General features: G+C 42.2%; 1 protein-coding gene across 4 annotated transcripts in view; it reads left to right on the top strand.

Annotated features, from left to right (window-relative positions):
* Positions 1-25,487, top strand: part of LOC125451703 (dual specificity calcium/calmodulin-dependent 3',5'-cyclic nucleotide phosphodiesterase 1A-like) — a 793,424-nt gene that overhangs the window by 591,471 nt on the left and 176,466 nt on the right. For all 4 annotated transcript variants that reach the window (XM_059645774.1, XM_059645776.1, XM_059645775.1 and 1 more), the window contains one exon: positions 24,865-24,978. In XM_059645774.1, the coding sequence (XP_059501757.1) occupies positions 24,865-24,978 (114 nt within the window). The remainder of the gene's footprint in view (positions 1-24,864; positions 24,979-25,487) is intronic.

Genomic DNA, 25,487 nt, shown 5'->3' on the forward strand with positions numbered 1-25,487 from the left:
CCGACTTTAGTGTCATCTGCAAACTCACTAACCCATCCACCAATGCCTGCGTCCAAGTCATTTATAAAAATTACAAACAGCAGTGGTCCCAAAACAGATCCTTGAGACACACCACTAGTAACTGGACTCCAGGCTGAATATTTTCCATCAACCACTACTCATTGCCTTCTTACAGAAAGCCAGTTTCTAATCCAAACTGTTAAATCTCCCTCAATCCCGTGCGTCTGTATTTTCTCCAATAGCCTACCATGTGGAACCTAATCAAAGGCTTCACTGAAGTCTATGTACACCACATCAACTGCCCTTTCCTCAAACACATGCTTGGTCACTTCACTTCTCCTCTGCCTATCAATTCTGTGCATGTCTGCTTCTCTTCTCTTCACTTCACCTGATGAAGAAGCAGTGCTCCAAAAGCTTGTGATTTCAAATGGACGTTTTGGACTATAACCTGGTGTCGTGTGACTTCTGGACTTTTATCATAGCAATTGGGAAGGGAGTGATGGGAGGGGTATTTCTCCACACAGTCATATTAACAACTCCAGACAAATGCAGTTGAGGCAAATGCTTTCCAGACAGGACTATCAACTACTGTGGCTTTATTTTCACGTAGGTTCCATCTCATCTAATGTCCCTAGAAGAAAAGTTTGTAATTTGATTCCTCTTGCACATGCCAGGACAGCGTATTGGATGTTGTGGACCCTAACGTGTTCCTTTTTGGCTTGTTCAGTGGCCGACTTTTGAGACTGTTCAAAAAGTCATCCAACAGATATGATGCAGCAACAGTTAATGCTGGTAAAAATATAGAAATACACTGTTAGAATTATTATTAGTCACAAATATGGCCTTTGTACAGAAATTCAATAATCAGACTCAACACTTCATTTTTTTTGCATGAAGACCTAATGCATTCCTTGCTGTGCATCTGCTCCAATGGGGGCATTAATCTGTTTATTACTGACTGGCTAGCACCTCAAAAAAAACAGGAACCAAAATTTAATGCCAATATTAATGATGAGCACTGCGACCTCAGAGCATGAAGGACCTGGATTTGATTCCAGCCCCAGGCAACTGTCTGTGTGGAGTTTGCATTTCTCCCCGTGTCTGCATGGGTTTCACCCCACAGTCCAAAGATGTGCAGGCTAGGTGGATTGGCCATGTTAAATTTCCCATAGAGTCCCAGCTTGTGCAGGCTAGGTGGATTAGCATGGAAGCGATAGCCTAGCGGTATTATTGCTGGACAGTTAATCCAGAGACCCAGATAATGTTCTGGGGATAACAAAGTGTGGAGCTGGATGAACACAGCAGGCCAAGCAGCATCTCAGGAGCACAAAAGCTGACGTTTCGGGCCTAGGCCCTTCATCACCTCTCTGATGAAGGGTCTAGGCCCGAAACGTCAGTGTTTGTGCTCCTGAGATGCTGCTTGGCCTACTGTGTTCATCCAACTCCACACTGTGTTATCTTGGATTCTCCAGCATCTGCAGTTCCCATTATCACTAATGTTCTGGGGACCTGGGTTCAAATCCTGTCACAGCAAATGGTGCAGTTTGAATTCAATAAAATATCTGGAATGAAGAATCTAGTACTGACCGTGAATCGATCATTGGGAAAAACCCACCTGGTTTATTAACGTTCTTTAGGGAAGGAAACTGCCATCCTTACCTGGTCTGGCCCACATGTGACTTTAGACCCCCAGCAATGTGGTTGATCTGCGTGGGCAATAAATGCTGGCCTAGCCAGTGATGCCCTCATCCCATGAATGAATAAAGAAAGCCATAAGAGATGCGTGGCTACAGGGATAGGGTAGGTATGAGTGGGTCTGGGTGGAATGCTGATCAGAGGGTTGATGTGGACCCCATGGGCCTGCTTCCACTCTTTGGGGATTCTGTGATTCTATAATATTCAATGCACAAAACAGTGACAAGACTGATTTCAAAAATCCTCAGATCTGAATGGCAACATACCAAATGTATTGGTGCACTTTTGTGCAAAGTGGAGTTGCTCATTTCTTTAACCTACACAGACCTGTTGTGCTTCAACAGGTTAAGGCACAACACCTAAAACTGGTCGAGAAGCAAGTGGTTGTGAATGTAACAGAAGTAAGTCATCACTTTTGGTGACTCCTCCACTTGTTTCAAATCACTAATGATATCCCTTTCAGTTTAGACGGTTTCACTTCAGATATTTACAGTTTGGATGAGTGTTTAATACTGTCTTTGGCAAACTATAATTAACTGCTGCTAGGAGGCTCCAACATTCATTGAAGCAAATTTGTGCCATTCAGTATATTTCTAGATTCCTTAGAGGTAATCATTGTCAGTATGAATTCTTTCTTTGATGTGACAAAGATTAAAATGATAACGTTTTGAGCACTAACGTGCATCGACGGCAAGGAATCGTAAATAATAATTGTATATGAGCATCATTACATGTGTGAATATATACAATAAATGTTGTGAGTTTTGGCTTTTCTCTGGGATGTTAACATAAGTTGGAAATTGGCTTTCATATTTGAGCATAATGAGCTGTAAGAGAATGTTTCTTTGATGAAGTTCAGTACTTTCCATCCCATCATTTTCCACCGAGCCTAAGATTCCCATTGCAGCATTCAGCTCTTGACTAAGATTTAGTTTATAAAGCAGCATAGTGTGATTTTTGTAAAATATCTTGAATGACCTCATATATCAAAACCAGATATTGAAAATCACATTGCCACGAGATTCTGGAGTCTTTGAAGGCTGGGATAAATTGGGATCAAAAGCTGTTCAGAGAAAAAGCTGATATCAATGGAACATGTCAATTCAAACCTTTATACAGCGTGAGGATCGATAAACTACTTACAGGCAAAAAATGCACTGAAATGAATGGAAAGCAAGATAATTAAAGTGGGGATAAAACAAAGAACTGCGGAAATCTGAAACTAAAGCAGAAATTGCTGGAGAAACATAGCAGGTCTCTCAGCATCTGTGGATAGAAAGCAGAGTTAAGGCTTTGAGGACCTGAAGCCAGACCTGCTGAATTTAAATGAGGAATTGTGTGATTTAAACAGCTAATAGAAATGTTGTGTTTCTTCTATTTTAAAAATGAAATTAATCTTAAATTAGATCCAAAAGCTGTTGCTCATCTAATTACACACTGCTCATTAAAAACATAAGCAAATATGGGACAAACCCCCAGACCCATTCTTTCGACTGTCACCGAATTTTCCCAGTTATGACATCACCCTGTCCTTTTAAAACTGATTCAGAAAGACTTGGCAAATGAAACTTCTACTCTTACTCCGATCTAAATTTGGGCACTGTTCATCCTTTACTGGTTCGCTTCCATGGCTGAATGTGTTCAGTAGAGTTTAAATTGTTTCTGTTTGCACTGAACCACAGACGGCTATTTTTCTTGACTCTTCTACCTTTTGTGATGAATCTCAGCGCGAGCTCTGGGAACAGAATCTCAACTTTCTGCAGGACATCCTACAGTTCTATCCCCTGAGATTACTATTTCTAACTTTAGATCTTAAAATTGCATCCATTTCATTAGAGTATGAACTAGAAGGTTAGACATACAAACAAAGAATTAGCAAGATGAACTGTTACCATGGTCAAATTAGCTCACCTTCTACTAGTTGAGTAGCCATGCTGGCCCGGCAGTTAACACTGCTGCCTCGCAGTGCTAGGAACTTAGGTTCAATTCCAGCCTCGGGTGACTGTTTGTGTGGAGTTTGTGTGTTCTCCCTGCATCTGTGCGGGTTTACTCTGGGTCTTCCAGTTTCCTCCCACAGATCAAAGATGTGCAGGTTAGGTGGATTGGCCATGGTGTCCAGCGACATGCAGGTTAGGGAGGGTTAGCTACGGTAAATGGGAGTTTAAAAGGATTGGGTGGCCAGGATGCTCTTTGGTGGGACAGTGCAGATTCAGGCTGAATGACCTCTTCCTGCACTGTCGGGTTTCTGTGAATAGTTGCATACTATAATCACTATAGAGTTGTTGATTAATCACAACACTCAACCTTAGTTAATGTGCGTAAGACTCAAAACATGAGACAGGTAAAACCGGAAATTAGTAATAGCTGAGAAAATCTACCTTTATCCTGTCACAGAGGTCTTTTTGGCATTCAGTGGAGGGAAAATACTTGTGGCTTTGAAATCTCTGATCTCTGGGAATCAGCAGTGCTGATAAGGCTTAACCCTGATTTTGTGTGAAAATCGTTTTTTGATATTCTCCTTGAACCATAGCTGACAATGTGGCAATAGGACCCTGATGACACTGTTACACAGGGAAGTTCAGGATATTGATACAAAATCTGTATGAAAAATGTGAGATATATATGTATTTCGTGGAGGGGAACTTAGAAGGGAAGGTAATTTCATAACGTTTGCTGCTATTCATGTCCTCAGTTGTGGAGGTCAGAGAGACGATCGTTCCATCTTCTCTCTGGCCATTCTCTGAGGCTGAGCCAGATAGCTTTGGTATTCTTCCAACTATATTCAGCATGAATATTACAACCAATGCTTCCTGAGAATGATTAAGCAGACCTAATTTATACTGCTATCCTTCTTTCAACCTACAGCCAAGAAAAAATACTTCTTCATGTAAATTTTGCTTTAATTTTAATGTTAGCAGAGCGCTGTAAACATGAAAAGCTGTCAGCCAACTTCCTGATGGCCTGAAATTCCTAACACATCATTTTACCCTTACTGCCCTGAAGCAAAGCAATGACAGACTGCATCCTGTGATGGTCAGTGTGTTTCTTTAAATTCACACACTTGTCTTTTGGATGGGAGATTAAACTGATGCCATGTCTGTCTGTTTAGGTGGATGCAAAGTATCCAAGGCATTTCTCAAAGAAGAGTGGGAAATTATCCTAGCACCTTGGCCAACGTTCTCCCTGAATCAGTATCACCAAAACAAATTAACTGGACATTCATCCTCACTGCTCTTTGAGAGATCTCGCTGTGCAAAACAACAGTTTTTGCAAAAGAACAATGTCTTCACTTCAAAGGCAGATCATTGGCTGTGAAGCGCATTGAGATATGGTTAGAAGATAAAAGGTGCTATATAAATGAAACTTCTTTATTTCTTTCTAGTTTGTATTGTGTGCAAAATTTGACCCCAAGCCACGTAAGGTGAAATGAGAATAGAAGACCAAATACTCGGTCATAGAGGAATGTTTTAAGGAGCACCTTGAAGTAGGAAAGAGACACGGCTGGTTTAGGAAGAGAATTTCAGAGCTCAGGGTTAAAAGCTTGGCCAGCAGTGGTGGAACAATAAAAATAGGGCACCAGAAATGAAAAAGAACTATCACCTCAAACAACTGCAGGAATGGAGGTAGTTGCAGAGTCAAGAAAAAGTTAGGCCATGGGCACTTAAAGAGAAAAAGAAACATTAATTTTAATCTTGCTGGAAGCTAATGCCAGAAGCACCCATTGGTCATTGTCCCATCTTGGGAGGGGTCCTGTTTCTGGGAGCTGACAGCTCATGAACTGGCCAGCTTTCTGGTCCCAACAGTGCCATGAGGAGGAACGCTGGAAATAGATGTCATTGGTAAGTTGTTGGGGTGGGGTTGGGGGGGTGGTGCGGGTGGATGAATTGTAACACCAAGACTAGGGTGGGCAAATAGGGTGTTCCTTGGAAAGTCTGGTGGAGTGGGAAGGTATCCAGAAGGATTGGGAAGACCTGGAAAAGAATCACTGATGGGTCTGAAGAGAGCTACGCTGCTTTACCTGTTACCATTACATGGGCTGAAAGCTGCTGGGCTTCCCACCTGACATTAGCTTCTGATAGCTATGAAATTGTGCATTGCTTGGGAAGAGGCCTTTAATTAATCTTTGAGAGCCTAATTGGCCCATGGGCAGACACGCCACCTGACACCTCTCCTGCTACATGTGTCAAAACACACGTGTCTAAAATGGGCTAGGGCAGGTGTTAACAATGATGTTCATCGTATTGCATCCAATCTCATGTTCCCACCAGTTGCTAACCTGCCCCAGAGAGTATAAATTTTAGCCCATTGGTAACTGAAGGAGGGCCCTTCACCTCGTCAAATTCATGTTAGCCCTTCATGGAGAAATTCCAGCTCGCCCCATTCTCTGAATGCCTGCAATTTGTTCCTGTAGTCGCTGTACCAACTGTTTGTGGAAACACATTCTTCTCTTAGCTACCATATCCAAACCTTTCATAATCTTGTACACTTCAGTCAAATCTCTTTTCCTCCAAGGGGAATAATCACATCTTCTCTGACCTAGCCTTGCATCTAATGCTCGGACCTTACGAGAAATTGCAACTACATCACCGGTCCCTGGCACTGTTTGTAATGTGGGATAGTCAGAAGTAGTCACAGTTCCTAGTTGTGGCCACCAGAGCTTTGTAAACTTGCAGTGCAACGTACAAAGAGCAGAATTGCACAGAAACTGGCCCTTTGGCCCACTGTGTTTACACCTGTATATACTGCTTTTCTAAACTAAAAACCTTTTGTCTCTATGCAGTCCATTTCCCTCTATGCCCTGCCTAATCATATATCTGTTAAGATGTCTCTTAGACATTGCTATTGTATCTGCTTCCAACATCTTCTCTGGCAGTGCATTTCCAGGCACTTACTGCCCTCTGTGTAAAAAAAAACTGCTTTTCACATCTCCTTTTAACTTGCCCTTTTTTACCTTGAACCTATACCCCCTAATAACTGACGTTTCTACCCTGGGGAAAAGGACTCTGACGATCCTTTCTCTTAATTTTATAAACCTCTATCAGGTCGTGCCTCAGCTTCTGGCGTTCAAGTGAAAATAAGCCAAATTTGTCCAATCTCTCCTCGTAGCTAATATTTTTCTGTATCGACTCCAAAGCTTCACATGCTTCTAGCAGCGTGGCAACTAGTACTGTATGCTATATTCTAAATGCGGCCAAACTAAAGTTCTAGTTGCAACATGACTAACCAAATGTTTACACTCTATGCCCCAATCAATGAAGGCAAGCTTGCCTTAAGCTTTCTTAACCATGCCCCTGCCTTGTGCCCATGTCCCACTTGTTTTACTAGGAGCCCTCTCAAATGACCTGTACTTCCAAAGATTGATGCATATGCCATGCCAGGTTCTTCTGTCCCAGCACAATCTTTAGAACCATGCCACTAAGTCTTTATTGCCCGTCCAAATCCCTTCTGTCAAAATGCATTGTTTCATCCTTCTCTATATCCTGTTCTGTCCACCACTTGCCTGCCAATTCTGCTAGTCCTGTTTATTTTGATTAGTATCAACATCCCTGTTTGCCACTCCTCCAAGTTCAAAATGTGCTGCCGAAATGCATTTGTTACTTTGTTTTCTCATATCTCCATCATTTTAAATTACAAATGAAACAGCGATCCTCGCACTGACCCTTGTGGAACCTCACTGTTTTCCTCCAGCCTGGAAAATAACAATTATAGAAGTAACCAAATAGTAACAGAAATAAGAATGACGGGTGTAAGACTGCACTTAAGTCTTAGTGAGGTCTAGAAGACTGGATATGTTGAAACAGTCAGATCTAAAAGTAAAATGAAACATGAAGGAAAATTTGAGCAGCAGGTGGGAGATGAGATTGGAAGACAGTTGAAAATAGACAGTCTTAGCAATGGCATAGATAAGTGGTTAAAAACCCATCTTGGAGAAGGATATAGAACATAGAACAACACAGCGCAGAACAGGCCATTCGGCCCTCAATGTTGCACCGACCTGTGAACTAATCTAAGCCCCTCCCCCTACACTATCCCATCATCATCCATATGCTTATCCAAGGACTGTTTAAATGCCCCTAATGTAGCTGAGTTAACTACATTGGCAGGCAGGATGTTCCACGCCCTTACCACTCTCTGAGTAAAGAACCTGCCTCTGGCATCTGTCTTAAATCTATCACCCCTCAATTTGTAGCTGTGCCCCCTTGTACAAGCGGAAGTCATCATCCTCAGGAAAAGACTCTCACTGTCCACCCTTTCTAATCGTCTGATCATCTTGTATGTCTCTATTAAATCCCCTCTTAGCCTCCTTCCCTATGAAACCTCACTATGAAACCAAGGTGCTAACAGTTTGGTCCAATCAAGCAGTTACCAGGGGAGAACATTTTGTGATGAGCATTGAAGATAATAACTAACCCATAGTTAGAATACATTTCTGCTCTTCCAATGTTGAATGCCAGTCAAACAGTCTGATAATTTAGAGACAGTGGAAAGGTCATGATGAGGTAGAGCCGGATGTCATCAACATACATGCAAGCATGAACGTTTTACTGCTAAGGTACAACATGTCGATGTGACATAGGAAATGGCAAAGAGAGATGCTTGGGGAGGGATACCAAAGGTGATCTTGGGGGAATGGGAATGACACCTATCACAGGAGACATTGCCATAGTTATGACTATATGTTGTGAATATATTGCTCTGGATTCTACGATGGCACCAAAAAACTCTGCCAAGTATTGGTTTATAATTCAGTCAGAGATAGTAGGAATTGCAGATGCTGGAGTCAGCGATAACACAGTGTGGAGCTGGAGGAACTCAGCAGGCCAGGAAGCATCGGAAGAGCAGGAAAGCTGTTGTTTTGGGTCAGGACCCTTCTTCAGAAACCCGACCCAAAACATCAGTTTTCCTGCTCCTCTGCTGCCTGGCCTGCTGAGTTCATCCAGATCCACATTGGTTTATAAGCAGCACTTAGTATTGCAACATTTTCATGTTGCAAGTGACAGTCAGGGCCATCTTCCTGTTGAAATATTCTGTGTATTTGTGTGTCAGACATGTTTGTTTAACATACCATGATTCTTTTCTGTGACCTTTCTGCGGTCATTTCAGTAACTCGGCTGTGTGACCACTAATGTTAGGTTGGTAGTCTGCTCACTAAACAGGCTATAAACAAAGTCCCAGATTAAACATTGCTGTACAAAAATTGTTTGTGACTTGACAATTGTTTTGAAAGTTCTTCATAAAACTTTGAATAAAATCAGACAACATTGCCTAGCAATTTATAAGCCAGTAGTGCATTGCTCATGGACGCACAGATGCCCAAATGTTAGTTCCCGGACCATGGGCTCTATTAACTCAAACAATTCAGACTTAATTATTCATGTATTTCATCATGACTATGTTGTTCATGCAATTTAGTATTTTGGATCATTAAAGGCAGCTCTTAGTTATATTTTAAGTAGAACAGTAAAAAGTAGCTTCTCTGAGACATGAGGGCCATTTAGAGGCTAATTATGAACTTGTGCCCCACCTAAGCTACAATGGATGCTTTTGGGGAAACATCATGCTAATATAGCAGAACATACTTGTTTTGGGTTCAGACTAGGACTTGATGTAAGTTAGATAAAGATTTACGCTGCAGCTGAGTGTGCTATATCTCCTTGAGGAACTCAAAAGCCACTGATCCTAGAGTCACATGAAAAAGCTCGGTATCTATAATGAGATTTTACTGTGCTTCTGCAATTCAGCATCTCCTGAAATTACTTTCTCTTGCTTTGAATTAAATGTTGTGATCCGACCTTTAGAAAGAAAATGTTCATGTATTACTCAAAGTAATTGAGGCTGTCAACTTCATTGGTAACCTCCTGAACTTTTTAATTTATTTTTTAACAATTTGCCTGTGACTTAAAATAAAAGTTACTGTCAGTACGCACACTTCAACATTAATCCCATCATTTTATTTTGTTGGAGTTATTCAAATATTTATGCGGTAGGAGGTCTTTGGTTTGTTCTGGCTTACTATGGACAATAAACTGGACTTTAAAAAAGTTCACTATAATATGTTTGTAATTTCAAAAATATACATTTCCTATTAGGATTTATTGTGGGAATGTTTTATGACTGAAACATTTGACTTCTGCAAACCACATAACCTTAAAAGCATAGAGGAATGTTATTTAGCTTTTTTCTGGAACAATTCAAAAATAATCTCACTGTTCTACTTGCTCCAACCTCTCTATTCTTCATTTGCTTTGGAGGTTTATAGTTCTTTGAAAGTGGAGTCACAGGTAGTTATGATAGTGAAGAAGGCATTTGTTACGCTTGCCTTTATTGGACTGTTCATTGAGTATAGGAGTTGGGTCATGTTGTGGCTGTACAGGACATTGGTTAGGCCGCTTTTGGTATAATGTGTGTAGTGCTTGTCGCCCTGCTATAGGAAGGACGTTGTGAAACTTGAAAGGGTTCAGAAAAGATTTACAAGGATATTGTCAACGTTCGAGGGTTTGAGCTATAGTGAGAGACTGAATAGGCTGGGGCTATTTTCCCTGGAGTGTCGGAGGCTGAGGGGTGACCTTATAGAGGTTTATAAAGCCATAGGAGCATGGATAGGGTGAATAGACAAGGTCTTTTCCCCGGAATGGGGGAGTCCAAAACTAGAGGGGCATAGCTTTAAGATGAGAGGGGAAAGATTTAAAATGGGCCCAAGGGGCAAACTTTTCAGAAAGAGGGGTGATTGTGTATGGAATAAGCTGCCAGACGATGTGGTGGAGGCTGGTACAATTAAACATGTAAAAGGCATCTGAGTGAATAGCTATTTGAATAGATGAATAGGAAGGGTTTAGAGGGATATGGGCCAAATGGGACTAGATTTATCTAGTCTATCTGGTCGGCATGGACATGTTGCTTTTGTGCTGTACATCTCTATGACTCTATGACTTGTCCAATTTTCCTTAGAAGATGCAATAGTCCAACTCAACCACTCCTTGTGACAAAATTGTTTTAGTTTGCAAAAATTCTGTAGAAAGACATTTCTTCAACTCTCTTTGTTCATTGTTTTGGTGAGATGCTCTCTGACCAGGAGAAACAGTCTGTTGTTGTTGTTTAACTTAAAGACGTTTTGTTCTTATCAACAATGATCAATTGAACAGTACATAGCTTATAGACTGTGTATATTTTACAAAATTACCTGGTGGGATGTGGGCATCACTGGGTGGCCAGCATGCACTGCCTGTCCCTAATTGCTTCTGAAGGTGGTGATGAGCTGCCTTCTTGAACACCAGTGGCCCATATTTTGCAGATGGACTCTCAATACCTGTAGGAAGGGAAATCCACGATTTTCACCCAGCTACAGTAAGAGGAACAGCAATGTATTTCCAAGTCAGGATGGTGAGTGCCTTGGAGGGAAACTTGTAGGTGGAGGTGTTTCCAGCAATCTGCTGGCCTTGTCCTTTGAAATAGAAGTGGTTATGGGTTGTGCTGTCTATGGAGGCTTAGTGACTTTTTTCAGTGCATCTTGTACATGGTACGCACTGCTTCTACTGAGCATCGGTGGTGGAGGGAGTGGTTGCTGGTGGAGGTGGTGCCAGTCATCTGGGCTGCTTTGTCCTGGATGGTGTCAAGCTTCTTGAGTGTTGTTGGAGCCACAGTGAACCATGCAAGTGCAGAGTATTCTACCACACACCTGATTTGTGCCTTGTATATGGTGGACAGGCTTCGGGAATTCAGATGGTGAGTTACTTGCCACAGTATTCCTGGACGCTGACCTGCTGTTATAGCCACTGTGTTTCTGTTAAATTTTTGTGTTGAATTCCCGTTGAATTTTTGCCTAATGGTAACTCCCAGGACTTTAATGCTGGTGGATTCAGTGATGGTAACACCATTGAATGTCAAGGAACCATGGTTAGGTTCACTCTTGTTGGAGATGGCCACTGCCTGATGTTTGTGTGATGCGAATGTAACTTGCCGCTTTGCAGCCCAAGGCTGGATATTGCCTAAGTCATGCTGCAATTGGACATGGACTTTGCCAGCTGGCTTTAAAATTGTTATAACACATTTGATCTTCCACAAAAATGTGCTGTTTGAAAGTTGTAAGCACTGAATGGGTGGAATGGCTGGCGTGCGCAAACAGTCTTTGTTTTTTCATTCAAAGTCTCTTTGAATTAGACTGAAGTCAGTGTGGATCTACCCTCAAAATCTTCTCTTCACCACCTTCTGTAGTTGGACCCAGTTAATAAAATGTTCTTTAAAGCCCTTACCAGGGTTGAATCTGTGGTACACATTGGCAGGACTGAATTGCCCTGTAAAAATACTTTTATCACAAAGTGTCTAATGGCATATTGACTTATTTTTCTTAAGCACATCCTGATATAATCTTCTCTTCTACGAGTCTCTTGTAGTCATAATGAACATTTTCTGTCCATGATCAATTGTAAACCCTTACAAAATGATCAGAGGTCCAGTACATGGAAGAAAGACAATGTATCGATACCAATAATCATGGGGACTTCAGTATACAGGTGGACTAGGTAAATCAGGTTGGTAGCAGATCTCAAGAAAAGGAATTAATGGAAAGTCTATGAGATTTTTTTAGGATGTGTTTGTGATAGAGTCCACGGGGAGCAGGCAATTCTGGATTTGCTGATGTGTAATGAGGTAGAATTGATTAGGGAGCTTAAAGTGAAATAGCCCCTAGGGGAAAGTGACTATAATATGATAAAATTCATCCCATAGGTTGAGAGGGAGAAGCTTGAATGAGTTGTAATATATCACAATTGAGTAAAGGTAACTACAGTGACATGATGGAGAAGCTGACCAGATTGATTGGGAGGGGAGCCTAACAGGGAAGATGCTGGAGCAGCAAGTGCAGGAGTTTCTGGGGGTAATTTGGGAAGCACAGCAGAAATCCTCAAGGAAGACCAAACATATAGTGGGGAGGATGAGATAATCATGGCTGACAAGGGAAGTCAAGAATAGCATAAAAGCAAAAGGGAAAGCACACACGTCCAATGTGGTGAAGGTTAGTGGGAACCCAGAGAATAGGGAAGCCTTTAAAAACCAGCAGAGGATAAATAAAGCAATGAGAGGAAAGGATAAAACTTGAGAGTAAGTTATCTAGTAATATAAACAAAGATTGTTTTTTGTGAATACATAAAAGGCGAGGAACAGCCAAGTGTGAACGCTGAACAACCTGAAAATGAGGCTGGCCAAATAGTACTGGGGAATGAAGAAATGACAGATTTACTTATCGGGTTCTTTGCTCCTGTTTCCATGGTGGGAGGCAGGAATAGCATACCACAACTTCAAGAGAGTCGGGAGGCAAGGGTGAGCGTAATGGCCATCACTAAGGAGAAGTTTCTGGGAAAGCTGAATGGTGTGAAGTTGGATAAGTCACCTGGATTGGATGGACTACATCCCAGAGTGCTGAAGGACATAGCTGAGGAGCTTGTAAAGACATTGATGGTGTTCTTTCAGGAATCAATGGAGTCAGGAAGGGTGCCAGAGGACTACAAAGTGGTTAATGTAATGCCCCTGTTTAAGAAAGGAAGGAGTCAGAAGACAGAAATCTTTAGTGATAATGGGAACTGCAGATGCTGGAGAATCCAAGATAATGAAATGTGAGGCTGGATGAACACAGCAGGCCCAGCAGCATCTCAGGAGCACAAAAGCTGACGTTTCGGGCCTAGACCCTTCAACAGAAACCTTTGGACTGGTTAGCCTGTCCTTGGTCACTGATAAGATTTTAAGAATCCATTGTTAAGGATGAGATTGCAGACTGTTTGGAAGTGCATGGTAAAATAGGGCTGAGTCAGCATGGCTTCGTCAAGGGAAGGTCATATCTGACAACTGTGTTCGATTTCTTTGAAGAGGTAATGAGCAGGTTAGACAAAAGAGAGGCAATGAACATGATCTACTTGGATTTCCAGAAGGCTTTTGGCAAGGAGCCACTCAGAAGGCTGCTGAATAAGATAAGAGCCATTGGTTTTAGGGGCAACATACTGGCATGGATAGACAATTTGCTGACTGGCAGAAGGTGGAGAGTAGGGATAAAGAGCCAGTGACTCGTAGAGTTCTGCAGGGGTCCGTGTTGAGACAATAACTAATCAAGTTCTAATGATCTTGACAAAGGGAGTGAGGGCATTGTTGCTGAGTTTGCAGATTTGACAAAGATAGGTGGGAGGATAGGTGTTGTTCGGGAAGTGGGAAGGCTACAGAAGGACTTGGACAGGCTAGGAGAGCGCGGAAGGAAAGTGGTAGATGGAACAACGTGCCAGTTTGAAATTATGCACTTTGGTAGAAAGAATAGAGTCATGGACTATTTTCTAAAACAGGAGAGACTTTGGAAATCTGACCCACAAAGAGTCTTGGGAATCTTAGTTCAGGATTCCCTTAAGGTGCAGGTTCACTTGGCAGCTAGCAAGCAAATGCAATGTTGGCACTCTCAAGAATGAATGGGCTAGAAAACAAGAACAGAGATCTACAGTAAGCTACTTCCTACCATTTTTATTTGTAATTTGAGGCCTCATTTATTATATCTCAATGAAATATTTCTTGAAGTTTCAATGAAGAAATCAAAACAAATGAATAGTGGAGAGTAAATTGCCTCAGTTTCACCATGGGACCTTTTCCTGTAGAACATTATTCCCTTGTACTTAAGATATATTAATTTTGATTGAAATTAAGTGGGCATTTCCAACTGGAACTTAAAGCAAAAGGCCGGCTTAGGTGCCAAACGCAAACGTCAGCTTTTGTGCTCCTGAGATGCTTCTTGGCCTGCTGTGTTCATCCAGCCTCACATTTTATTATCTTGGAATTCTCCAGCATCTGCAGTTCCCATTATCTCTGATGCAAAATAGTGTGCCTGATTGTTTCAATGTCAGTCAAACATCTTTGTACTTGATTCAGTTGAAAGCATTCGACCACAAGGCAAACAATAGTCTTACAAGATTGTTCCTTACTTTCCTGACAGTTGTAAATTATTTTGTCTTTAGAATTCTTGAAAATTAAATGCATCTGTAGTTTAGCATTTATCACCACTTTCAGTTCTCGAATTTAGCTGGAACCTCCCTTATTCAGAAACAAAGACATAAATTGCCTCAAAAGCTCAATGGGTCTGGCAGCGTCTTCAGAGAGAAAGCAGAGTTAACATTTTGGATCCAGTGATGCTTCTTTAGAACTGAGTTTAGTGATGAAAAATGGTGCATATACATATGGTGGCAAGGAGTAAATAGTTGGTGGAGATGGAGCCTAAAGGGCGAGAAAAACAGTGAGGCAGATAAAGGAGGAGTAAAGGCTAGCCTTGGAGAAGGACCAAAACCCTTAATCAGGACATTGACTTTCCTGCTTCTTGGACGCTGCCTGATCTGGTGTGCTTCACATCTATTGACTCTGGGAGAATCAATAGCTACTAATGGGGACCTTTTATGCCTGGCAGTGGGTTGTTTGTGGTAGCAGGCCATGTATTGACAAGGCGGGGTGGGAGTGCGGGGGGTTGGGCCAGTGACATGGGGGAAGGTGCTCAGGCCCTAAAAATATTGAACTCAGTATCGGGCCCTGAAGGCTGCAGGATCCCCAAGCAGAAACTGAGGTGCTGTTTTCCCAGCTTGCGCTGGAGCACTGCAGCAAACCTGAGACAGAGACGTTGGCCAGGGAACATGGCAGTGTGTCGAAGAGGCAGGCAATGACCAGCTCAGGGTCATTTTTGCGCTCAGAATGTAAGTGTTCTGTGAAGCAGTTGCCTGGCCTGCATTTTGTCTCCCTAATGTAGAGGAGACCACATTCTGAGCAGTAAGCAGGGGGGACTGTCCCTTCTGAAAGCTGACGAGGGAGGGGAGGTTGTGCCTGGTGGTAGCCTCCCACTGGAAGTGGCAGAAATGGCAGCTAAAGAGCCTTTGGATGTGGGATGCTGGTGGGATGGGAAGTGAGAACCGGGGCACCCTATTGCTGTTGCGGGAGGGAAGAGAAGGGGTGATGACTGAAGTGAGGGAGATGGTTGGACCTGCTGAGATGATGAGGAATCCTTGGTTGAGGGAGAAGGTGGACATTTTGGAGGCCTGACTGTAGAAGTTGGCCTCATCAGAACAAATGCAACGGGGACAGAGAAACTTCAAGAATGCCTTCCCCTTTTCACCTTCTAAAGTTCAGAGTCCAGTTCAATTCTGACCTGACTTTCCACAAGCTGAAGGCACTTACTACTGAAGTAGTTGCTCACAATCTCTCAGATCTAACCTGACCTTAGAAGTTTCAAGTGTGATGGACCACCTAGCCCACCATCTCTCTTGGTGCTTTACTTAATTCATTAAGTTTCAAAGTATCACGTAATGAAAATCTGTAGTTGTATCAAGTGGTTTGACCGGATTGAATGCAGTACTCCTTTCACCCCAGTACCATTTGAAACAAACGGCATATTTTAGAGAGATAGAGGGGGAAAATGTCATAAAACCTGTCTATTCACCTATCTGCATGTTTCTAAGCCTCAGTTGTCATATCTTGCTTCTGATTTTTGGCTCACTCTCTGGCCTCACTCCTTCCATGTAACATGTCATTACAGCACCTCCCTCACTACAAACACAAAACTCATTTCTCAGGACAGTAGGACCCGCAGATGCTGGAGAATCTGAGATAACAAGGTGTAGAGCTGGATGAACACAGCAGGCCAAGCAGCATCAGAGGAGCAGGAAAGCTGACGTTTCGGGCCAAGACCCTTCTTCAGAAAACTTCAGAAAAATTTGTGAAGAAGGACCTAGGCCTGAAACGTCAGCTTTCCTGCTCCTCTGATGCTGCTTGGCCTGCTGTGTTCATCCAGCTCTACACCTTGTTATCTCATTTCCCAAGATCCCACTCTGTCTTAACCGGCAACTTTTATCTTAAAAGTTGAAATCTTGTTCATCAGTATGTTTCCTTTAGTTGTGTGGTGTCATTAATCTCTTGTTTAAACTATTTGAATGTCTACAAGAGTCAGAATAAACCTAAGAAATCACATTTACACACAGACTAGTCATCTGAAATTATATTACGTGTTGTTTGATTCAGATCACTCTTGGCTTATCTCTCCACATGCTTTCATTTCTGAGATAGGAACCATCTATTCAAAAGTGATGATTTGCAATTCAAGAGCACTAGATCCAGTGTCCTAGCCTGGTTTGTGTAGTTGGGAAGGATTGAAAACATTAAACAAAAAATAAGGAAAGGCTATTTAGTCCCTTCTTCCTGCTTCATCATTCAAGAAAATCATGGCTGATCTGATTCTGTTCGTACCTCCACCTTCCTTCCTGTTCTCTGTAATCTTTACTCCCTCAATAATCAAAAATCTGTCTCCACCCGTAATATACTCAATGCCTCCACTTCTGTTAGGAGAATAAAACTCCAAAGGTTAGTGACTCCCTGAGAGAAGAAATTTCTCCTCGTCCCAAACTTAAGTAGGAGACCCCTTGTTTTTAAATGGGTCTCTCTACTTCTAGATTCCTCAATGAGGGGAAACTTAATGACATCTACCCAGTTGGCCCCCTTGGAAACCTTCGTGTTTCAATAAGGCTGCCTTTCATTCTCCTAAACTCTAAGTAGGCTCAACTTGCTAAAAAAAATGTACTCAGTGTGGTCTCACCAAGACCCTGTACAGTTATAGCACAATGCTCCTACTTTTATACTTGTACTTTTTAAATAAAGGCCAAGGTGCCATTTGTAATCCTAATTACTTTCTGTAACTGAGACAGCAGGAACTGCAGATGCTGGAGAATCTGCGATAACAAGGTGTAGAGCTGGATGAACACAGCAGGCCAACAGGCATCAGAAGAGCAGGAAAGCTGATGCTGCTTGGCCCGCTCTGTTCTTCCAGCTCTACACCTTGTTAACTCTACTTTCTGTAACTGCTTGGCAATATTTTGTGATTCATGAGCAAAGAATCCATGTCACTGTGCTGTATTGTGTTTGTTCCGCTGTGTCTTTCCCCAGGTAATGGCCTGGTAATTATAGGGAGCAATGCAATTGCACCTTTTGTTCCTTAGCCCCACCCAGGCTGATTCCGTCCTTAAACTCTCTTGGACAGCTATTCTGTCTCCAGCTTTGCAGAGCTCTCATTAATCAGTACTGTCACCCTTCTTTCCACCTTTCCAGTTGTCTGAGCACCTTGCGCCCAGGCATATTTTATAGTCTGACCCACCCATTTCTGAGCCAGGTCTATATTATATTCAAGACGTCAAATTTCCACAAGGCAGTCTCTGCCTGAATTCACATAAATGCACAATAATCCTGATTTGGACTTTATACCATTCTCCCTTCCTCTGAAATTACCTATTAACTCAGTATTTTCTACTCTAAAGCTACGGGTCTAGGCCCGAAACGTCAGCTTTTGTGCTCCTGGGATGCTGCTTGGCCTGCTGTGTTCATCCAGCTCCACACTTTGTTATCTCGACATCTCCCAGTATTTTGTGCATCATGCTGGTAATCTCTCAGTGTTGTTTCCTGCCTCCTGCACTATCCAATAGCACAAGCAAAGCGACCTGCAAGGAAATTATTATTGGTTCTCTTGAGGCGTCACCAGCTCAACCTGTGCAGATACCATTTCCCCAGATCCAGCCCCAAGTAGCTGAGCCCACCCTCCTGTCTCCACTTTCCAACCTCATGGTCATCTTCTTTATTGTCTTGTTTCTATACTCAACTGTGGATGAAACCTGGGGTAATTCAGAAGTTCCTAGTTGCTAATTTCCTACATAGCCCGTCTATTCCTCTGACTGTTGAGTGCCTGAGCAACATTGTTTTCTGTCTTCCTCATGCTCACTACAGCTGAGTCAATGGGATTGCCTTAGACTTGGGCCTGGCTGTACTCCGCGAATCAGCTATCACTTTAATCAGTATTCAGGTGAATACTAGTTCGAGAATGAGGTGAACTGAGAAGACTCCTGTACAATCTGTTTGTTGCTTCCTGACTGCTGATAATCAAACAATCTCTCCTCCCTACCCCTCTGCACATTTTTAAGTGAACACATCGACTAGATCACTAAAATTGGAGTCAGCCATTCATCCCACTGTGTCAACTGCATCATTCACTAAGTTCATTTCATTGGGGCTTTAATCTCACTTTTTTGCATCTCCACTAAGACCCTTTGCTCTGTTGTTAGTAAAAATCTTTCTACATCAGCCTTGAATCTGTCCAAATAAAAACTGCAAGAACTGCAGATGCTGTAAATCTGAAGCAAAAACAGAAGTTACAAAGAAAGCTCAGAGATAATGTGAACTGCAGATGCTGGAGAATCTAAGATAACAAAGTGTGAAGCTGGATGAACACAGCAGGCCAAGCAGCATCTTAGGAGCACAAAAGCTGATGTTTCGGGCTTAGATGCTTCATTTAGGCCCGAAATGTCAGCTTTCCTTGTAATCTTACAAGGAAAGCTCAGCAGGTCTGGCAGAATCTGTGTCTGCGTGGGTCTCCTCTGGGTGATCCGGTTTCCTCCCACAGTCCAAAGATGTGCAGGCAAGGTGGATTGGCCATGCTGAATTGCTGGGAGTGTTCAGAGGTGTGAAGATTAAGTGAGTTATAAGGAGATGGGTGGGATGCTCTGAGGGTCAGTATGGACTTGTTGGGCCAAAGGGCCTGTTTGCACACTGTAGGGATTCTATAATTCTATGAATCTGTGAAGAGAAATCGGAGTTAACATTAAGGGTCTAATGATGGTAGCTGGGAAAATGTCAGTTTATATGCAGAAGGTAGGGTGGGGGTAAAGGGAGTTGTAAGGAGTAAACAACAGGTGGTGATAGAGTTCAAAGAGAGAGAATAACAGTTGAACAAAGGAGTGTATAAAGATCTGGCTAGGAGGGCGAAGAGCTGTTAATGGAGACTGTTAGTGGCTAACAATAGGTAGTGAGTAATGGCAGGCTCTGTGATACCAAGACCTGGCACGTGGGGTCGGGAGCTGGGACATGGGAGAGTTCAGGCCCTAAAATCATTGAACTTCATATTGAGTCTGGATGTGTTTTCTTCCAGCCAGCACTGAGCTTCAATGAAACACTGTAGCAAGCCTAAGATAGAGATAGTGGCCAGGGAAATGGTGGTGTGTTAAAGTTGCAGGTGATTGGAAGCTTAGAGTCTTGTTTGTGAGCAGAACGTAGATGTTCTGCGAAGTGGTCACCCAGTCTACGCTTCATTTCCCCAGTGTAGACGAGACCACATTGTGAGCAGCGAATGCAGTAAACCAGATTCTGGAAAGTGCAGGTGAAGTGTTGCTTCATCTGGAAGGCGTGTTTGGGCCGTTGGATACTGGGGAGGGAGGAGGTGAATGGGCAGGTGTTATCCCTTTGCTAGTTACAGGGAAAGGTGCCGTGGGGCTGTGGGGGAGAGGTTAAATCTGTTCAGTCACCCAACTGAGGAAAAGAATCCTGAATAAGAAAATATTGCTCATCTCTGGGATCCTCTGCTTTTAAAGTATACTCTCTAGTTCCAAATTCTCAATTCTGAAGAGAAAAGTTCCTGCCGTATTTTTCTTGTTGCATGTTGTTAGGTGACATATGATCACCCCTCATTCTTCTAAAGCCCAATGAGTACAGGCCCAGCTTCATCTCAGGCATCAGTTTAATGGGCCTTCTCTGAAATTCTTCTGATGCAAGATGACCCTCTTTGAATCAGGAGAGCAAGACTGCTCACGAAACTTTAGGCATGGTTACAGTGATGGTATATATAATTGTAGCAAGGATTTTATTCACATTGTGTAAAGGCTAACCTATTTCTCTTAATTACAGTGTATCTGCATTCTAACTTTTTGTGCTTCTTGTAGATTGATATGTAGATTGTTCTGTATTGTAGCAATCTGTGGTCTTTCCTTACTGAAATAATATGCTGCTTTTCCATTCTTCCAAAATGGACAATCTCACGCATTCCCACATTATGCTTAATCTGCCAAATTTGTGTCAATTAATTTTTATCCATATCTCTTTCCAGTTTCTATGTCCTCCTAACAACTCACTTCAGTATCTATCTGTTTGCCTTCACCAAATTTAAGTATGCTGCCGTTATTCCCCTCATCCTTGACATTAACGCAGATTGTAAAATGTTGGGACTCCAGAACCAGCCTTTGTGGTACAGTTTGCAACATGACAAGTGTTCCATTTATCTTATTTTCCAGATAATCAATCCTTTACAATGCTAATATATCATCACCTACATGATAAGCTTTTGCCCTCTGCATTAATTTTAGTGAGGCGCCCTATTGAACGCTGTTTAGAAATGCAAATGTATGGCACATACTGATTTTATTTTTATTTTCCTCCCTGTCATACTCTTCAAAGAACTCTAATAAGTCTGCCAAATGCATTTTCCATTTCACACAGAGTTAATTTTGCTTGATTTCATTCTGATTGCTAAAATATCCTGTTACTATTTTGTTAATGGAATATTCAGTAGCGTTGCCACTGCTGGATGCTCCAACATAAACATGCTGCGACTTAATATTGACAAGAAACAGAATTGGAACACCAATTACAAATGCTCTGGCTACGGGGCAAGTCAGAGACTGGGAATAGTTACCCAGGAGATGCTTTAGTTAGGATCTCCAAGGGTGTAATGATTTGCGAACCAAGCTGATTTGGTTATTTTGATGCTTTGGAAGAATAAAACATTAGGTGGAAAATATGGGGAACAGTTTGGCTGAATGCGGAGGAACAGCAATTTTTTACACATGCAAAATTAATCTTTTACTGGTTAAAAGAGCTCCAAAAATGTTGCACTGAACCACTATTCTAGAATATTTTCAAAATAGGTTTTCAACCTAATTTACATTTTCTGAAGCTTAACATTTAAAATTTGAATCTTTACTTGGCTGGTTGGCGGGAGTACTGGATTGTAATGCAGAGTGCTGCCCATAGCTGACATTGCCATGAACGACTGTCCTTCTCAACCTCTGTCCGCATCACCAGTTGTCTCTCTGTCTCATGAGATAACAGCCTTATCATTTTAACAGAGTTATGGCAATCTTACCTTACCTTTGTTTGATGATTCTTATTTATATATCTGCATTTATCTTTATCTATTTTCCATAGGACTTTTGCTCCTGATGTGGTTAGATCAAGATAAGAAATTTCCAAGCTTGCCAGATCCACTTCAATGAATTCCACCCTGGAGGTGTGGAGTGGAGTTTGACTTACCAAAGCTTGTAGCAGCGATTCAACAGCCTTGGGACAGCTGAGTGCTCTGACAGACAGTTAGAGGGGTTGTCATATTCCCTGAAATTTCCATTCAGTTGTTTCAGATATTCAAGCCTTCACACCTTCACCACCATCCCTTACCCTAATCTTAACCCAAACCCTAACCCCGAAGTCCCATCAGACACTCCTTGATAACCCATGCTAACTCTTGATCCCAACCTGGTCATCTTAGCCTCTCAAGGTCACTACACGAGCCATTTGCTCAATATCCACCATGACAGGCCTCAAAACTATGCAGAGATGGAAAAAAAAACTTATAATCTAATACAGCTCTCAGACGTACACATTTGATAGCAAAAATCTCCCATATACAGAGCATTCCTAAGTTTGAAATCTCAAGTGATTAATCCTGCGGAGTGGCCTAGTGGCTCAGTGGTTAGCACTGTAGCCTCACAGTGCCGGGGACTGGGGTTCAATCCACCCTCAGGTGACTGTGTGGAATTTGCACATTCGCCCCGTGTCTATGTGCGTTTCCTCTGAGTGCTCCGGTTTTGTCCCATGGTCCAAAGATGTGCAGGCTAGGTGGTTTAGCCATGTGAAATGCAGGGTTTTAGGGATAGGGTGGGATGCTCTTCGGAGGATCAGTGTGGACTCAACCTCTCGAACCTGCTCCACCCTTCCGTATGATCTTTACTAATCTGATTGTAACATCAATCTACAATCTCATTTCCTTCTGATAACCTATCACTGCTTTGCTTAATATGAATCTATCCACATCTGCTGAAAAATATTCAAGGATTCTGCATCTGCCATCTTTTTAATCATACAGCACGGAAACAGACCCCTCAGTATAACCAGTCCATACCGACATAATTCCAAACTATACTAGTCCCACCTGCCTGCTCCTGGCCCATATCCGTCTTAACTTTTCACCTTCATGTACTTATCCAAATGCCTTTTTAACACTGTAATTGTACCCTCATCCACTACATCATCAGGAAGTTCATTCCACGCGAGAACTGCCCTCTGTGTAAAAAGTTCACCTCTAATGCCTTTTTTAAGTCTCTCTCCTCTCACCTTAAAATATGCCCCCTCATCTTGAAATACCCCATCCTAGGGAAGAGACAACTGCCACTAACTCTGTCTATACCTCTCATTACTCTATGAACTTCTATCAGGTCGCCGCTCAACTTCCTACGCTGCAGTGGAAAATGTCCCAGCCTTTCTTTATAACTTAAACCTTCCACACCCGGCAACATCCAGGCAAATCTCTCCTGAGCCCCCTCCCGCTTGATAATATCCTTCCTATAATTGGGTGACCAGAACTGGGCACAGTATTCCAGAAGGGGCCTCACCTATGCCCTGTACAACCTCAACATGGCTTCCCAGTTCCTATATAAGATAACAAAATGTGAGGCTGGATGAACACAGCAGGCCAAGCAGCATCTCAGGAGCACAAAAGCTGACGTTTCGGGCCTGGACCCTTCATCAGAGAGCCTCTCTGATGAAGGGCCCAGGCCCGAAACGTCAGCTTTTGTGCTCCTGAGATGCTGCTTGGCCTGCTGTGTTCATCCAGCCTCACATTATCTTGGATTCTCCAGCATCTGCAGTTCCCATTATCTCTATTCCCAGTTCCTATGTTTGAAGGACTGAGCAATGAAGGCAAGTGTGTCAAACTCCTTAAACCACCCTGTCTAAAAGTGGTGCAAACTTCAAAGAATTATTTACCTGCTCTCCTAGGTCCTTCTACTTTACAACACTATGCAAGGCTCTACCATTAATTGTATAAGCCCTACACTTGTTTGTTGAACCAAAATGCAATACCTTGCATTTATCCAGATTGAACTCACTCTGCCATTTTTCAGCCCATAGACCCATTTGATGAGGATCCCTTTGTAATCTTAGAAAACCTTCCTCACTGTCTGCTATGTCCCCAATTTTGGTGTGGTCCACAAACTTACTAACCAAGCCTTCTATATTCTGAGGAAGAAAATTCCAAAAACTACACCTCCCTCGGTGACCGAAGAAGTCTCTGTTTTAAATGGGTGTTTCCTGATTTTTAAACAGTGATGCCTAGTTCTAGATTCTCTGAATCATATGTTTCATGCAGGTCACCTGAAGTAGTATTTTTGGACTGAGCATGAGTTTAAATGGCCATGTTATGTTTCATTTTCTCATGTATGTGAGTCACACCCAGCATCTTTCTACTTTTGGGGAAAAGATAACCTGTGAGTTTGGGGTTGGGGGGGGAAGTGGTGGTGGTGTTGGGATGATGTGGAGTCAAACTTTCCTGTCTGCGCCTCCACCTACCACTCTTAAAGGGCCAAATGTAAAAGTATGGTCTTTTGTACCAAATTTGTTTGTATCAGTTTTTAGTGTTAAACTTGCTGATGGTGGATTTAGTTTCAGGTGAGTCTGCTCAGAACTGCTATTAGGTGTTTGTACTGGTAGGTTAAATGAGATTATAGTAATTGATGTTACTGTACATTGTACTTTACAGATGATAGTCTGTTCTCCCAGGAATTATGGATCATCAAATCAAAGTTTCATGTTACAGCCCAATCTCCAATTCCATGCTCCATAACAAGAGCCACTCTGTGTCGGTGTGCACAGTTGCAGTGTCAGTCCTTGAAATAACTATTGCAAAATGTCATGGACATCATAACAGAATTAAAAATCCTACAGGAATAATACCACTGCTGTATAAAATGACAGCACAAAACAGCTTTAATCATTTTTTTGATTGTATATCATACATGGCTATTGCAATTGAAAACATTTGCTTTAAACTGAGTGTCATGTCTTGGCTGCCCATGTGATAAGACACATGTACTAAGCCATGAGATTACCTAAAAACTTCACTGTGGAACTTCAAATGACACTGATGGGCAAGCACAAAGGGACGCAGACCCACATAGAAATTACCTCTACATTTAGAGTGATGGCAATCAAATAATTTATTCATTGTATACATATCCAAATTGTTTTTTCCTCCTTGGCTTTGTGGGTTTTAATTAATATAATACTTCCTTTGTTTGATTCTAGATTGCGAACCTTGGTCAAACAGCTGGAGCGAGGTGAAGCTTCAGTCTCAGACCTGAAGAAGAATTTAGACTATGCAGCTACAGTGCTTGAGACAGTCTACATTGATGAGACACGGTATGTATACAAACCACATCATGGGACTGTCAATCTTTTTGTGCTAGACTTCAGCCTCACTGTCAGGAATTTCCAGAGTGGAAAGTCACCTTAGAAAGTGGTGCAGAACAGGCTGTGTTGGATGGTCTGACTGGTATACACATTGCCTGTTATTTAATTCTCTTGACTGCCGCGGAAATGAAATAACAGGCTCAGTTTATTGAGAACGAATGATCTGATATCACCCTTTTACACAGCTATCCAAGTTGAATTTCTGTTCCCTCTGCCCTAAAATTCCCTGTAAGTTTTTGTTGCAATTTTAGAATTTGATTTTGTTCCAATGCCCTCTGAAGTAGATAGTAGCATTACCCAAACTGCAGGTGGACAGTGTTACTACAGATCTTTGCTTCAATCACTGTCCAAATAAAACTCGACCATGTCATTGCCAGAAAGTGGGATTTCCTGGGGCCAAGTCCTTAAATGGCCTGGAGTTAGTTCTACCACATTCATCAACAATCCGGCACTTGTGG

This window comes from Stegostoma tigrinum, chromosome 5 (assembly GCF_030684315.1).
Source record: "Stegostoma tigrinum isolate sSteTig4 chromosome 5, sSteTig4.hap1, whole genome shotgun sequence".
Taxonomy (NCBI): Eukaryota; Metazoa; Chordata; class Chondrichthyes; order Orectolobiformes; family Stegostomatidae; genus Stegostoma; species Stegostoma tigrinum.